This window comes from Heliconius melpomene, chromosome 20 (genome assembly GCF_056956725.1).
Source record: "Heliconius melpomene rosina isolate 202511_hmr_F chromosome 20, ASM5695672v1, whole genome shotgun sequence".
NCBI classification, from domain to species: domain Eukaryota; kingdom Metazoa; phylum Arthropoda; class Insecta; order Lepidoptera; family Nymphalidae; genus Heliconius; species Heliconius melpomene.
This window is the reverse complement of record NC_140408.1, coordinates 7,710,761-7,726,853: the sequence shown is the minus strand read 5'-3', so window position 1 is coordinate 7,726,853 and position 16,093 is coordinate 7,710,761. Positions and strand designations below refer to the sequence as shown.

At 32.3% G+C, this 16,093-nt stretch overlaps 1 protein-coding gene across 1 annotated transcript; it reads right to left on the bottom strand.

Annotated features, from left to right (window-relative positions):
• Positions 1 to 12,113: 12,113 nt before the first annotated feature.
• On the bottom strand, positions 12,114 to 15,582 carry LOC146527811 (uncharacterized). The gene is made up of 3 exons (XM_085205077.1): positions 15,077 to 15,582; positions 13,540 to 13,746; positions 12,114 to 12,528 (listed from the first exon to the last, which is right to left on the bottom strand). The coding sequence occupies exons 1-3, from the start codon at positions 15,506 to 15,508 to the stop codon at positions 12,397 to 12,399; spliced, it is 771 nt and encodes a 256-aa protein (XP_085061203.1). The 5' UTR covers positions 15,509 to 15,582; the 3' UTR covers positions 12,114 to 12,396.
• Between the last annotated feature and the right edge of the window lie 511 nt (positions 15,583 to 16,093).

Sequence of the window (16,093 nt, the reverse complement as noted above, 5' to 3'; positions counted from 1 at the left end):
ATAAGTAGATACAGATAACATTTTTCTTTTATTTTTGAAATATCTTCTATTTATACCGTCAAATTGACTAATTATATTTAATACTTAGTTCAAAATAAAAAGAATGCTAATAAAAACTTGGAAACTATGTAAAAGATAAAAAAAGTAACGCTCATACAACTCTATGTCATACAAAAAAAAACAGAAAGTAGCAAACGCCTTTAAAAAAACAACCAACCAACCTTCTCTAAATAGGCCTCTCTCATTAATTAAAATCGAGGCGACAAATGCTCAATCGAAACTGGTGACAAGTACCAGGGCAGCATGTCTGCTACGGAGGTGCGTTCGGCATGTCTCGTCTGTCCCACTCGACTCGTGACTTGAAAGCCAGGAATGTCAACTGGACTTGCTTTGCTTTTATTTTGTTTTGTGGTAAACTTCTATAATATAGTAGTTAATGTTAATAATATATTTAGTTTTCATAATTATAATTATATCACTGTATTTATCTATAAAAAAGTAAGTATTGGCATTTGGCGCATCAATGACGTATTTGCTTACTTTTTGAAATATTGCAACAGACATAATCGATTTTTGTGAAAACTTTCATCACACATTGATATACTACCATTTTTTTAAATTGCAATTACGTCGTTATTGCACGAAATGAACGATATGTCTATATATTATACATATATGTTTGTTACTTTTTATATACAATTTAGAGGTTATAAGTTTTATATATCAATGATTAGTCATTTTTAAGTAAGATTTCTTAGAAATTGATATTAGCAAGAGGGGATTCGTGGGTGGGCGTCCGTTCTCTTTATTGGAAGGCGGTATTTTATTGGTGGCATTTTATGGTTATTTACTTTAAAATCTATTGTTATTGTTAACATAATTTTATTTAGCACCTTTTAGTTAATTTACATACCTTTAGTTAATTTACATTTAAATGATTTGATGAGTTCATTAGGTAAATTAACTTTGAGAGAATGTCTGTTATAAATTATGTTTAAATTAAACAAATGTGTGATTTTAAAGTGACTGGTTGTTTTATAATGGAATATAAATTGACTTTATACATAACTAGCGGACGCGCGCAGCTTCGCCCGCTTATTTGCATCTTTAGGGGTGAATCATAATAAACCATAAAACACGTGTTCAATGAAATATTTTTAAGAGTCTAAATTTCAAATCTTATAAAAATCGGTGGCGATTTAAAAAAAAATCCATACATACTTTCAGCCCCTATTTCATCCCCTTGGGAGTCGAATATAGCAAATTCCCGTCTTAGCGAGCACCTACGTCCTATAAGTAACTCCTATGCAAAATTTCAGATTCCTAGCACCTGTAGTTCTGAGATTTCGTGATGAGTGAGTGACCTTTCAATTTTATATATATAGATATAGATTAATTGATTTTAGTCTTTTATAGATCGTGAAATGACTATTCCGATAGAAAAACATTCCATTTTTAGGGTTCATACCTCGAAAGGAAAAAAACCTCAAGAGCATTTATTTGAAGATCACGTGGATGTATCAATTTAAAATTAATAACAAATATTGAGGTCATTCCGTCGGTCGGTCCTTTGGCACACAGACAAAAATCAAGCTTCTAAGTTAACACAATTAAAAGATACAAGCTTTTATGCATTATTTTTGCTACATTTTGTATGAAATTCGTACGAAATACGTATGAAGTAGGTAGTGTTATGAAGAATTTTGTATTTTTTACTGAAAACATTTTAGGAATCTAATCTACGAATATACAAAAAAAAAACAAAAGTATCAGTTTAATAGTAGATGTCTATGTATAAAAATAATAGTAAGTATAACCGCAGCAAATGCTTGTTATTGATATAATTATTTACGAGCCAGTGATCAAATGGGGCACGTTGAAGTACGATATAAAGGATAGATGTCAGCTCGTGTAGGCTATCGCGTTATTACTTATTAGATTGTTTCATTTCTATTTGACCTTAAATCGATGTTTCTAACTTGTTAAATGATTTGTTTTGAAATTTTTGTATGGCTAATCTCTAATAGGTGTAGTTAAAACGCTTAAAGAGTTTAATACTGTACTGTACTGTACAAAACCATAAGCAGGATAAGCAGAGGGAACCTAGTGTTAAGATACTCCGTTCCCTATTTTCCACTGTATTCTGGAGGCACTGCCTGAATGAAGTCAAAGTGTCGCCCGTATCAAATCGAGGGTTTCAGGGTAGTAAATGGGGGTGTTAAAAAACCTGTTTATATGTATTAACATTAGATTCGAAGATGGTTAATTTATTACATGAATTACAGATGTGTTTACTTTGTTTTGGTCAATTGTTTCGAATGTTATAGAACCCAAAAGATTTATTTTTAAAATTTATGTCTTTTTATCTATTTGTCGGTTTTTCTAAGCGTTTGTGCATGCTAATCTTGGAAATGGCTTACCCGATTTTATAAAAATGATTATTGTATTTTGCGCAAATTTTCCCAAACATTTAATGTTCGTTGTATTTAACTGGGCTTATAAATATAAAGTTATGGCGATATATTTTTTTTTTTCGACAAAATTTCAAAAAAAATGTTTTATTAAATTGTATTGTATAGATACAATCTATTTAGTTTTAAAGTATGGATTTTATGCTTAAAATAATATCCTTAAGATAATGTTATTAGAATACGAGAGTAAATTTTAGCTAATAAATAAATGTGCAATCAAATGGGCGAAGCCTCGAACGGGTCGCAAGTAATAAATATATCCGATATTATTAGTGGAAAATATCGTTATGGCAAGGATGCTTAAATTTAACGCTTTTTGTTGCCATAATACATCACAATCATTAATATTAATACTTTCAGAACAACAACATACCATCACTAATCGTATTACACGAGCTTTACCAGAATAATATCAACAAAGGTATAAAAAAGTTCATTTTCTGTAAGATTATTTTGAGTTTTAAATCCTTTAAGCCTCCATTGTCGACGTTATCAAATTTTAGACGACCAAATGCAAACATCGGACAAACTTACAACATCTGCCGATTTCTCAGGAACGTGCCGCGTTACCTAATCTCCTTTGAAGTCACAAAGGAGCCACGCGGTGGTGGGAAAGAGATGTGTTGATATGAACTGAAGTGTATCAGACAGGGACAGGGGAAAGACCGGAACATTACACAAGAGCGTCTCGGTTGACGGGTCCCGAACAAAATAAATGGCTCGGGAACCGATTCAAACATGCTGTATCATTGAATGAATGAAAATAATAAAAAAGTTTTAATTGCGTAACATGAGGCCATTCAAAGTTGAAATGACAGTGTTGCCACCTTCAAATTTTTTATAACGTCAACATCTGCACTAATTATGGTGTTAAATTTATGGATATCAATAAAAATTTGGTTTTTTTTTTATTAGGTATTGTAAATCTTTTTTGACATTTTTCTAAAAATATTTTATATTGGTACCTACCTATATATTTCTAACATTTCGTGTTAATTGTTAATTTCATTCATTAATTCGGTTGTTTTTGCAATTCTGGTGTGAGTGACAAAACAGAATATATTTCCTCTGCTCACCACGCAATGTCTCCAAAAGGACAGAAAGTGAACTATAATTTGGCATACCAAGCAAAATGGTACTTAAAATATTTATACGACAATAAAGCAGTAAACAATTCTAAGCATTGAAATGTATAATAAAGTGGCTGCAATATTTATTATGGATTTGCCAAATTCATCATGATTTAAAACAGTTAATAGCGAAACGCGTTGTAAACTTCTGTGTAGGTAGTCGTCGAGCGTGAAATGAAACCGGGGGAAAGAATTTAATTGGACTCTTCAGGTATAACGGTGGCCAGCAAATGGTTATGATATTGTTCTTTTGTATGCTGAAATAACAGAATTCCACACTAAAAGTATGTGGTTTCTAAATTTTTTAATCTGTAGAAACTGTTTAAATATTTTAATTATTTTACATTATTAATATTGAGTAGGTGAATGGATTCGACATAAATCGCGTAAATCAATTTTGTTTGTATATAATTGTAGTTTGTTTGAAATTGTATCTTTATACAGTAAAGTATATTAGGTATTACTGTATAATTAATACAGTAAAATATATTTTATAATAAAGTAAAAGTTGATTTTAAAAAAATATGGTGCCATACCATTTTGCAATCCGCCAGTCTAGACGTATACAAGAAAGGAGTGATTTCTTAATAATTTACTTTTAATTTCCTAAATGAGAGGTCTTATTAAAATATATTACCTAGGTATGAGTAAAAATAATGTATTTTTTCATTCGTTAATCCACAGAACCCATTTTTTCATCATTTTAATATTCTCAAGGTGCGCTGTTAAAATTACAAACTGCGATAATAGTGGTCGGGTTCAAATCCTCACGAAATTACCTTCTTTAATCAAACAATGAGACTGCGAAATTTTCCTCCTATAAAAGAAGAAAAAACAAGACAATACTAAAACTATTTTATAATTGAAACGATATAAACATAAACTAATAAATATTTATTTAGCAAAATAGAAGGTTTAACTGTCGGGCCTATTTTTTCTTCCAATTAGGTTCACAAATAGGCCCGACAGTTAAAGTCTCCTCTAGGAGCCCTGTAAAATTTAAAAGGGTTTGGGCTGGTAATGTATTTTCCAACAGAAATATGATTAGGTACCTAATATGTATTTTTCAAGTGTTTTTAGTTTCATGTATTTGTTTAGGCAGCCGGCTTTTTGTGTTTATTGTAATTTATTTATTATTTATTTCTGAAATCATTCATAAATAAGTTCCATATTTATAGTCAGCCAGCATTATGATGCAAGGCCAACTAAGTACCTACTTAACTCTAACAAAACACTTCAATAGAAGAATCACCGATTGCGGTCAACAACTATTTACATAAAATAAGAGGAATATAAATTAATGTGCTATTAGATATTATTAGTTCCTATCATAATAAATGTATTTTCTCATTTATTAATATTATTAGATACTATTTTGTTTAACTACACTAAATAAATAAAAATGGGGCACTCGATCCACAATATTCACATTCTGTCGAGTTTTTTTTTTATGTTAGGTACGATATAAAATTATTTATTTCCCCGAATGGAAATCGAACCTACAACTGTTACGTAACTGTGCCACTGTACCACGCATAACACTATAATTAAACATAATCAATTAAAGCATTTTTTTAAAAGTTCAAATAACCTTGTCAGCTCCACAAATAGAGACCATTAGCATGCCTATCTACGTAGTGGCAACTGGCAGTACAGGAAGAACGCGTCGCTTATCGCGGCACTGCGTAATGCATCTAGTCACGACACTATCTACTGACTCATGGGCTCCTGGTAATTAGAACGAGATAGTGTGGAAATAAATAGACAGACATTTATGTACATAGTTACTAAGTACTTGTTTCGTTTGTTAGTTGTACGTATACTCACTATAGTGCCTGTTCAAGTTCTGTTTCTGTAATTCCTATAGTTGTAGGATTTTCCTTTATTTGTTGATCGGTTGAGGAAACGTAGTGTTGAGACTCTCCGTTCTTTGCTGTGTGTTTCATTGTGTGTTGAGTGTTTTGTATTTGTGCAAGATAGATAGCCTTTTTTTAGGTCAAAAGTTAATATCTTCTTTTTCTTTAATCATTCTTAAATAAATATGTATCTTTATATTTTGTTTATTTTATGTAATTATTATATTAATAGATTAATAGATTAATTATACTATAATAAATACAGTTTAAGTTCGTCGAGAGAATGAGTGATGTAAGAGTGGCAACAAAGATTTATTAAGGAAGAGTGAGTGGTAAGAGAGACAGGGGTAGTGCTCAGTTGACACAGAATTGATGATACTGGAGGAGCAGGTAACGTAAAAAGCACGAGGACCCTTTGAAGGATCTATGAAAAGATTAATGACGGTGGAAGAGTTAGGCGCTCTGTTTCCTCCGGCTACCCCTCATAGGGATAGCGCGTGAAGCTGATAGAAGAAGAAGTAAAAAATAAGCAATATGGTCTTCTACCACTTATTGAATCGTGACTCTTGTTCTGGGCTCTGGCACAAAATTGTGCTAGGCACCACCCAGTACGCATAACAATTGCAGCGTACAGCACGCTAAAATCGCAAACCTTTTAGTTGTTTCCTTGTTTTATATACGTATTTTATGATAACATGTTTAAATGCGAGTTGGTATTATCAGAACAAGTTTATCATTTTTTTTAATATGCTTAGTTTAGAGACTTTCTCTTTGTTCAGGATAGAAAATAAGAGCTAATTTTAAGCCTAGTAGTAACTACAGCTGGCACGTGTTCTGGCGAAATTGCTACCTATAGGTAGATTTGTATGTAATGAATTTGAGCACAAATGTCGCTACTAGAAGTTCCTATTAGAAAAGTTATTAGTTTTTAGAAAATTAAAATCAACTTCTCGCACACAGCAGGGCAGGCAGAGGGAACACTGTGATAAAACACTCCGTTCCCCACATTCTGCCAAATTCTTCGAGGCATTCCGTGTTGAGTGGCGGAAAAAACGCCGGGGTTTTGCCTTGGTACCGGAGCGAAGAAATGAAAATATTAATAAATAATAACTCATTTCCTCAAGTGGGAATCGAACCTACAACCGTCGCGTTACAGTCACACCCTTATACCTCTGTGCCACGACGGTACAACATAATTATAGACATGATGAAAAATGAATCTACCTTTTATTTACTATTAAACATACGAGGAGCTACTGCATTAAAACGACACACAGACGTTGACATTACATGATTATATTAGAAATATCTTTTTTATTGAGTATGGACGATAAAAAATATAGCAAGAGAGTGAGTTAAGTGCATTCGTCATGTTGACATTAAATAACTTGCCAAGAGTGTTGTCATCATCAATTATTCATAAATAAAATTATGAAGCCTGGCTCTATAGAAGTATGGCAACATTTTTTTATTAGCGTCGAGGACTCCCTCAATTACCTTTTACAAGTAGGCGAGACTACTACTCAAATAAAAATGTGTTTTTTGCATTTCGTCGTGCGAGCCTTCACATGTCGTAAAAAAAGGGTAAGCGCGAGTCAGAGTCGCCCACCGAGGGTTTCGTACCTACCTATTTTAGGTTTATATTGTGTCAACGGTATGTACAATTTATAAAAGTTTATTAAATTTAAGTTTGCAGGTATAAGCACTTCTTTTATCTATATAAATTTAACAATAAAAATAAGTTTGTAATGATTAATTTCTATGAAATTCCTATAAACTTTTTCTTTTCAGAATTTTTCCTTTATTTGTGATGTAAGTTCTCACTTCGCGCCCAATTTCATAACTGTAGTTCCACAGGATGTATGTAATCTTTAAGTTTTGATTTGCAGCGAATTTTTTACAAAATGCAGCAAAATCGTTGCATTTTGTATCGTTTGATTGTGACTTAGAAGCTGGATTTTTTCCTGTGTTTCAAGAAACCATAGACCTAAATATTCGGTATTTATTTCAGGTTGAAACCTCCACGGGATCTCGAGGTAAATAGTCTTGACAGACGGACGGATAAAAAAATCATCGTATAAAGGTTCCGTTTTTTCCTTTTGAGGTACGGAACCCTATAAAATATTTTAGGTAATAAGTAAATACGTTACTTACTGCATTATCGTGAATATTTTTGCAATACTTTTTTTTTAGTTTCATGCAAACCTCATATATTGCAGGGAACATTTTATTTTATTAATAAATTTTCGCCCCTTTTCAAAAGTGCTGTTTTTTACACGGACCAAAGCTTTCGGTTCTTCCTGTATGAGTTCCGTAACGTGGAATAACTTAGTCCGGGTAAACTTGGATGAAATTATCGTTCACTCTCTGCTCCAAAATAAAAAAATATATATTTACTTATTTTGAGAAATAATATTTTATTTATTATTTCAAGAAGGCCTCCCAAAACCTTTTCTAGTGCGTGACCGGCCATGCTTAGCTACGCCAATGCTAATGATGACGCAATCGAGTTAATTCTTAATTATAATAGTAAAAGAGGTATGCACACTTACGATTTGCATTGTTTTAGTTTCTGTCACAGTATTGAGGCCGTCATGGCCCAGGGGCATAAGATTGTGACTATAATCCGGTGATTATGAGTTCTATCCCTTCTCGAAAGACTTAATTATTATTTATTAATATTTTCATTTTTTCGCTCTGACATCAAGGCAAAAGCCCGTCGAGTTTCGCTACTTAACACGCAGCCTCAAAAATTTAAAAATATTAATATAAACCCTTTTGCCGATATTATACACGTTTTACATTGCATATCGATTGAAACAGGCGTGATATTGTTACGATATGAAATATCGATACAAAGGGAAGTGATAATATCGGGTATCGATATGTATCTATCGATCCGATATTATCACTGTCGCTTCCCTTATATTATATTCGCAAACGATCTTGTTATTATTTACACATTATTATATGATGTAAAAGAAAGTGATAATATTACTTATCGATAGGTATAGGTAGATGAATATGCGATGCAGTTACGTCCGATATAACATACCTAGGTACTCGTACGTTTTTTGCCTGGACTTTAGCTGGAACAGGTAAGTGCGTGTAAACGTTTTTTAAATTCTCAATAGGTACCTACTGATACATTTTTGCACGGAGCACTTGACAATTAACTTGACAATAATATGTAGCTTAGGTGATAACATGATAATATGGTATCATCGATATGGTCCGGGGAAGAAGCCAGAAAGGAACTCTTCAGAGGTTACTAGTGATAGACTCGAATTTAGGCTGCCGTGTGAGTGTAAGTACACTCTACAGTACTTGTAGGAATTGGTCAAGAAAAGTGTTCTTTTTTTCAAATTTTTTTCAAACAATAAATTTTCAATTAATATTTAACGGTCCTATTTTGTTCATGTGAAAATTATATTACTATGTCATATCGAGAATTTAAACAAAAACTATATCTAATATCGAATCAAAATTAAAAATAATGTTAATTAAATAGCGCAGTTAAAGTACTTAAACAATGTATACAGTGTTGCTATTAGTCAAATTGAAATACAATGTTGCTATAGTAAAATTATTAGAAATACTTATTTTTATAGATAAAGTATAAACATAACAATTAATGCTATAAAAAGATAAACTGATAGAATTTGTTTTAGTATATATTAATATTAGACTACTTTGTTCAAATCTATAATCTGGAAAGTTTCATTTATTTGTTCATTCTTGTTTCTTTTATTTTTGAATTTATTTTTTTTGTCTTTCAATAAAGGCTAAATTTATAATATCTTATATAATCTACTTAAATCTCATTTCAAAAAAACATACATTTCTTCAAGCACAATTTAAATTCAAATATATTTTATTGAGGCAAATCCATGTAACTCGTGTAGTGCGTAACATTACTGCGGCTCAAGTTGCAGGCCGGGTCGACGGCCGCGTGAACGAGACGCAGCATAGAACATTCAATACGAGTGAAAGAGACAGAAGACATAAGTACCCACAAATACGGTCGTAAAGTAAGAGTCAGCGGTATTTTTTTGTTCAACACTAAGAGAAAATCTGTTTGTGATTTGTGACCTTTATATCCTCGCGGCTTTGCTCCTTAATATAAAAGGTAATATATATTAATATTACATATACTTTAACTTAATTATTTTTATTGGAATTGTTAAAAAAATCTATATGTATATAGATATACCTATGTCATAGGTACAGTATGGTTATTGATTGTAATCGCGACGGTTGTGGGCGCGATTCCCATTCAGGACAATTAATAATTTTTGTCTAAAAACATGATCAATTTGCTCTATTGAATAGTTTCATCTATAAATAATTATATTATATTGCTTTTTTCATTTATGATTAAAAATTTATATCAGTTTTTAATTGGAATTATTTACTAATTTGTATGTCCTTTTTTTACAGAAAATCTTGTTAATAACAAAACAAAATATATATTACTTACAAAGTGAATAAACTTACGTAGTAAATGACACGTGAACCACAAAAATTATGTAAGAATTAAAATAAAAAAAATAAGTTGATAAGTTGAGCTTATTACCAACTAAAAAAATATGTTATCTATTTAAAAGATTTTTTTTGTTAGCTAAGAAAAAAAATAATAAAAAGTTTCTAAATGGTAGCTAGGTCTCTAAATCACAAAAAAAACATAAAATTGTATCGTTTTTCCTTACAAGAATACGTGCTAATGGTCTTAACGAGTAAACAATGAAGGGCGCCGCCCCGATGCTATCGACGACACGTACAGACAGACTAATTGATGTCCGGCTCTATTATCTGAACACCAAATGGAGCTTGTTATTGAAACTTTTAAAAAAACGTAGATTTTTTTCTATATTTAACGTTGATATTAAGAAATTGATTATCTATTGCTTAAAATCAATAGGTTATCTTTTTCAAATTTAATAATTATTATTCAAATGTAATCGGCAGCAATAAGGGAGGTCTTGTTTATGATTTACCTTATGGAAATTGAAGTAGTAAGTTTCTAAATCAAATTAATTATAAGATATATATAAAAGGACTTGTCCTCACTGACTGAGGTAAGACGCGCGCACAGCCGTAACCGCTGTTGGTAGAAACGTGGAATTTGGACAAATGTTTACTTTCGGAATCTGGACATCCACTAAGAAGGGATTTTGAAAAATTTTAACCCTAAAGGGGTGAAATAGGGGTTGAAAGTTTGTATGAAAAAAAAATTAAATCGGCACCGATTTTCATAAAATTTTAAATTTACATTTTTAAAAGTATTTAATCGAACACGTATTTCATCGTTTGCTAGAATTCTCCCCCTAAGGGTGCCATAAGGGGTTGAAAGTTTGTATGAAAAATCTTTAAATCTCCACCGATTTTTATAAAATTAGAAATTTAGACTCTTAAAAATATTTCATTGAACACATGTTTTATGGTTTATTAGAATTCACCCCCAAAATACGCTAGCGAAGCTGCGCGCGTCCGCTAGTTATAAGATAAAGGTCAACAGCTCCACTCCTTAATGTTTTGAAAATATTGGAAATGGAATGACTTAACACTACATTCCATCTGCCTATCCTGCTATATGCGGTGTATCCCGCGGGAACTTAAAAAAAGTATATAGTTTAACCTACACTACTAAGCATAGGTACTAAATAGATTATAAATATGTATAAATAGGGTATATATTTTAGTGTTAAGACACTCCGTTTCGACATTACTTGTTGAGTTACGCAACTCAACGCCACACTTCCTATTAGAGGAAATTCAAAAATAAGAATCATTATGCTGAGTAGAAATCAAACTCAACCCGTTGCGTGTACAATCGTACAATGTACGATTGCGCCATGAAGGCCATAACAAATTAAAAGAAAGAAAACAATAAAAACAATTAAAAGAATTGGCTTAATAAAACACGTTAATTGTTAACACTAATTGTTGTTTATTTGTTTACATATACAATGTTATAATGAGATCAAAATTTTACATCATGGTTTTTATCTAATGCTAAGTTATACTGAAATATTTTACTACATTAACACTCGTTTGGCAATTTAAAAAAATAATAACATAAAATTAGTTTTGAAAAGGTTTAAAACGAAATTTTAAAAAAATATCGTCCACCATTTCAACTTAAACCAACTTAAACGGAACATAATGTCGAAATAATTAATGACAACTAAAAATAACTTAAATAAGAGGGATTTGATAGAGCCTACAGACAAACTAAATAAACTGTTGCTATAAAACTGTTCTTAGCATAAATTATAATGATAACGATAATTAAAAAAAAACTATTTTAATTAAAATTAATAGAAATACAATTTTTTTGAATATAGGATAGGTTTTCGAGATATTGGGTGTTGAGAGTGGAATAAAACCTACACTTTATATCAATTCAATAAGCATATACTTATTTACTTAAGTTTACTTAAAACAACAAAATATTTTTTTAGCTTCATGCTGTGTATCCCGTACACAGTAGGCTAGGCAGGGGAATACCTGGGAACTTAGTGTGTGTTAAGACCCCATTTCCCAATTTTCGCCGACTATCTAGAAACAAGGTGTGTGGAGTGGCGGAACTCAACGCCGCACTTCGCCTAGTTATCGAGGAAATGAAATTATTAAATATTTCATTTCCTACGAACCCGCAACCTGTCGCGTTTACAGTCGCACGCTTGTGCCCTGTTCCACGAATAGGCTCACAAAACTAAAAATATTTATAAATCGATATCTACTAAATATTAATTACTTATAGAGTAATCAAAAATACACAACACTTACAAAATTAAAAACGACAAAACTATAAAAATGTGAGAAATAATTCTTGTAAATTAGAACTTTCAAAAATAGTCTTGCAGTTCACTTTGCCCATTATTCTATGGACAAAAGGTCAATTAAATCGGACAACTCCGATGGTATTCGTCGGCGCTATCCTCTTATAACGTTGTCGTCCTCCTCGTCGCATACTTGGAGGATAGCCTTTTGTATGATCCTCTTTAAGCGTTTCCGGGATTCGAACCGGAGTGTTCGGAGCTCCGATGCTACGAAGTCGCCAAATACCTAATAAATATTAAGTGGGTTTATATTCTTGTAAGAACAGGGTATTGTAGAATCTTTTAATTTGTATGTGTGCTTATATTTTATATTGTAGATTTTTTTATATAAACGGCCATATTTTTTTCTTAAGGAAATGTAGAAATACGTTTTTTTACGAGATCGTGGGGTATATGGTTTGAATATCAACTTGATATCTTCAAGCGTTCCTGATATAAAGACGACAGACAGATAGACAGACGGACAAAGTGATCTTGTAAGGGTTCCTTTTCTCCTTAAGAGGTACGGAACCCTAATTACTAAACCAAGTACAATAGCTTTCTAAAAACCTAAGTATAATCAAATATTCGAAACTTAGAACAAATCAGGTCACTATCAACAAATGAAGATAGTTACAAAGCCAATGCATCATAATTGACATAATCACATCTAAAGCACCTACCGGCCATCAATTTGCCTGTCGCTTCCAACTAACTGCTTACAATTTCACGGCATTAGGCATCCATAAACAATGAATTAGCTTAATTAAGAATTTTAATTATGACGATGGCTTTTAAGGCAATTAATATTAGGTTCCTGTCTTTAAACATTATAATTAAATCAGCTTCACGCTGTATCCCGCACACAGCAGGGTAGGCAGAGGGAAGATAGTGTTAAGACACTCCGTTCCGCACTTTACGCCGAATTCTGGAAGCATTGTGTGTTGAGTGGCGGAACCAGACACCAGGGCGAAGAAATAGAAATATGAATTTAAATAAATATTTCTTCTCGAGTGGGGATCTAACCCACAGGAACCAGTCGGTTTTACAGTCACACTTTGTGCCCATGCGCCACGGCTGGCCTCCAACCATTTTTTTTTCGAAATTGATTTTAGTAAATGTATAAAATAAAATTTTATTAGTCAAATTATTTTTAACTCAACAGGTACTTACACAGCATTTTTGATCAAATAAGGATTATTAATTAACGTAATAATATTATTTTCCTTTGAATTATAGCTTCACCTAATTATATTACCTGACATTCATCAGTAAGAATAGCAGGTCGAAGTCTTGGGTCCTCAGACCACATCATGGGATGGGCACTGGATGGTAGCGGTGGTGGGGCAGAAACAGATACCCTCGACCCTGTTTTCCTCGGAGTTGTTATCGGGGGTGAACTAGCTACTGACAGACGAGCTTGTGCTCCAAATTTTGCTTCTTCATCTGCTTGAAAGTCTGCTAACTAATAAGGAATTGGAGGTATTAGTAATAAGTTAATTTACAAGGCTAAGTACAATTAAAATCTACTAATTCTATGTTAGATGTTTCAAGTTTAGGACTGTTACAAAAAAATGTCACGCTAAACGATATCTATAGTCGAATATATAAAAGTAGTGGACTATATTATAGCATAGCATATAACATATATAACCACCAAAAAAATGAAGGTGTAGAAACCATATTGAGGGTGCCATAGATTTTTCAATAAGTAGTTACGTATACCAAACGCCCAAGAAACACAAATTATATTGCCATCGATCGATTGAAGTTCATGCCAGTAAACCATTTACAAGCATATCCAAAGTGAACATTCGAACCAGTCACGCACTAACGACGGCAATGAGCCTCGCTCTTTTATGATGAAGATAATTTGTTCTATAAAAGAAATGCTCTCCGTTGCGTTAAAAGTAAAATGAAAAAGTGGAATTTAATGAATCCGCGATGTTCGAGCTGATCGTTATTTGTTTTGTTTTCGACAGCTTTTCTAATCTGAATGGAAATGAAGGTAGCAAATGTTAGCGTTCAATTAACCATGTCGATTTTGTTACATGTAGCAAAAATTTTTGTTAATTAATGAAGCCTATTAATTATTTTTCTAAAGTTGCTTTAGTTGAATTGGAAAAGGAAAAACATTAATTATGATGTGGGTTGGTAAACAAAAAAAACAAAAGAAAAATGGCGAAACATAAAAAAAATCATTGACTATTTAGTATAATATACTATTTTCTATTCTATTTTCATTGTAATAAATTAATTTTTAACAAAAAGAAAAACCGACTTCTAACAACGAACTAAAAAGTGAAAAATAATTTTACAAAGATTTTATAATTTTGAAGTCGGTGTCAAGTAGAACAAACAGGCTTAGTAATTAGATATTGTAGTAAGGGTGTTGTAGCAGTAGTTTGACACCGACTTCAAAATTATAAAATTATGAAAAATTATTATGTGATTTTCTCATGGATACCATTGTCAGACGTGGACCAAAAAAAATGGAACCATTCGGGAAGCTGTACCTTTCAAATAAAAAAAAAATCAAAATCGGTTTACCCAGTTAAAAGTTATGAGGTAACAAACATAAAAAAAAATTTAAAAAAAAAAACAGTCGAATTGATAACCTCCTTTTCTTACAGAAGTCGGTTAAAAACCATTGTAATGGGCATTAGGCCCAATCAATATATTTTAATATGGCTATTAAATTGTTATGTTATTCTCCTATAAATAGTACAATTAAATAATATGTAAAAGATTCCATAAACATTTATATTAAAAACAAAGTCAATAAGGTGACGTACCGCCAAATTAACTCCATCAATGCTGTCGTTGGGGTCGCCAGAGGGCTCCCGCATCAAGAACAACAGGGCGTCGAAATACTCCCACCCGCTGGACCCCTGCGCCGCCTCGCCCCCCGCCTGCTTACGTTTTATCTTTCTCAATTCATTATTAAATTGCGTTCTCAAATTATGTAACTTCCTACTTATTTCCTCAGCTGTCGTCCCAAATATGTTGGCCAAGTATTCGTGCCTCGCCTGCCTCGCTGTCCTGTCTTTGTTCAACGGGTGTTTATTATCCCAGAGCTCTTTGCAATCCTTCTCGAAAATTTCGATAAGTTTCGTCGTTATTTCCGAATTCCAATAAAGGCGTTCCTTTTTGGAGGAATTCTCGTTTTCTGAATCAATTTCGATCTTAGTCCAAGGCAGATCGTTTGAATTTGAATTGGGATTCATTTTAGTTAAGTGATAGTACAACGTAGTGTGACGAGCGCTCTAGCGAGACTCCGGGGAGCGGCAGAGAGACGCGAGAGCGGTGTCGCGCGGAGCGGCAACCTCGCGCCGTGTGTACAGTACAATAATAACAGAGCGACGTTGCCACACCGTTCCTACGATATCTAGCGCGTGTATTGCGTTGCAATTAGGAACACATATTTAGTTAAAAATTATATTGAAAATATATTAAAGGATTGTGTTGGCCATATATTTAAATAAAATGTTAAAAAACAATTTTTTTTTTACAGAATGATATCCCGAAAATGTAGAAAAGAAAACATATTAACTTAACTTTCGTTACAAATAACATTATTTCAAAATGCAAACAAGCAAAAAAAAAATCAAAAATCCAATTAGGTATATCCTTTGAGAACAAAGATTCTAAACATAGCAGATAACTATACATTTTCTATACAACTTTGATAAAAGCTATACGAAATAGATAAAAGATGAGAATGATTTTTAAATTTATAACGCTAGTTGTAGCTACTTGCAATCCCTAGAAGTTAAAAAGAATTTTGAAGATTACTAAAAGATACTGCGCCA

Bases quoted from the DNA above. Each gene is read 5' to 3' on its own strand.
- LOC146527811 (XM_085205077.1), bottom strand. From the start codon at position 15,508: ATGAATCCCAATTCAAATTCAAACGATCTGCCTTGGACTAAGATCGAA. The intron at 13,747-15,076 runs GTACGTCACCTT...ATTCCTTATTAG, and splicing joins TTGATGGAGTTAATTTGGCG to TTAGCAGACTTTCAAGCAGA. The intron at 12,529-13,539 runs GTAATATAATTA...AATATTTATTAG, and splicing joins TTCTTACTGATGAATGTCAG to GTATTTGGCGACTTCGTAGC.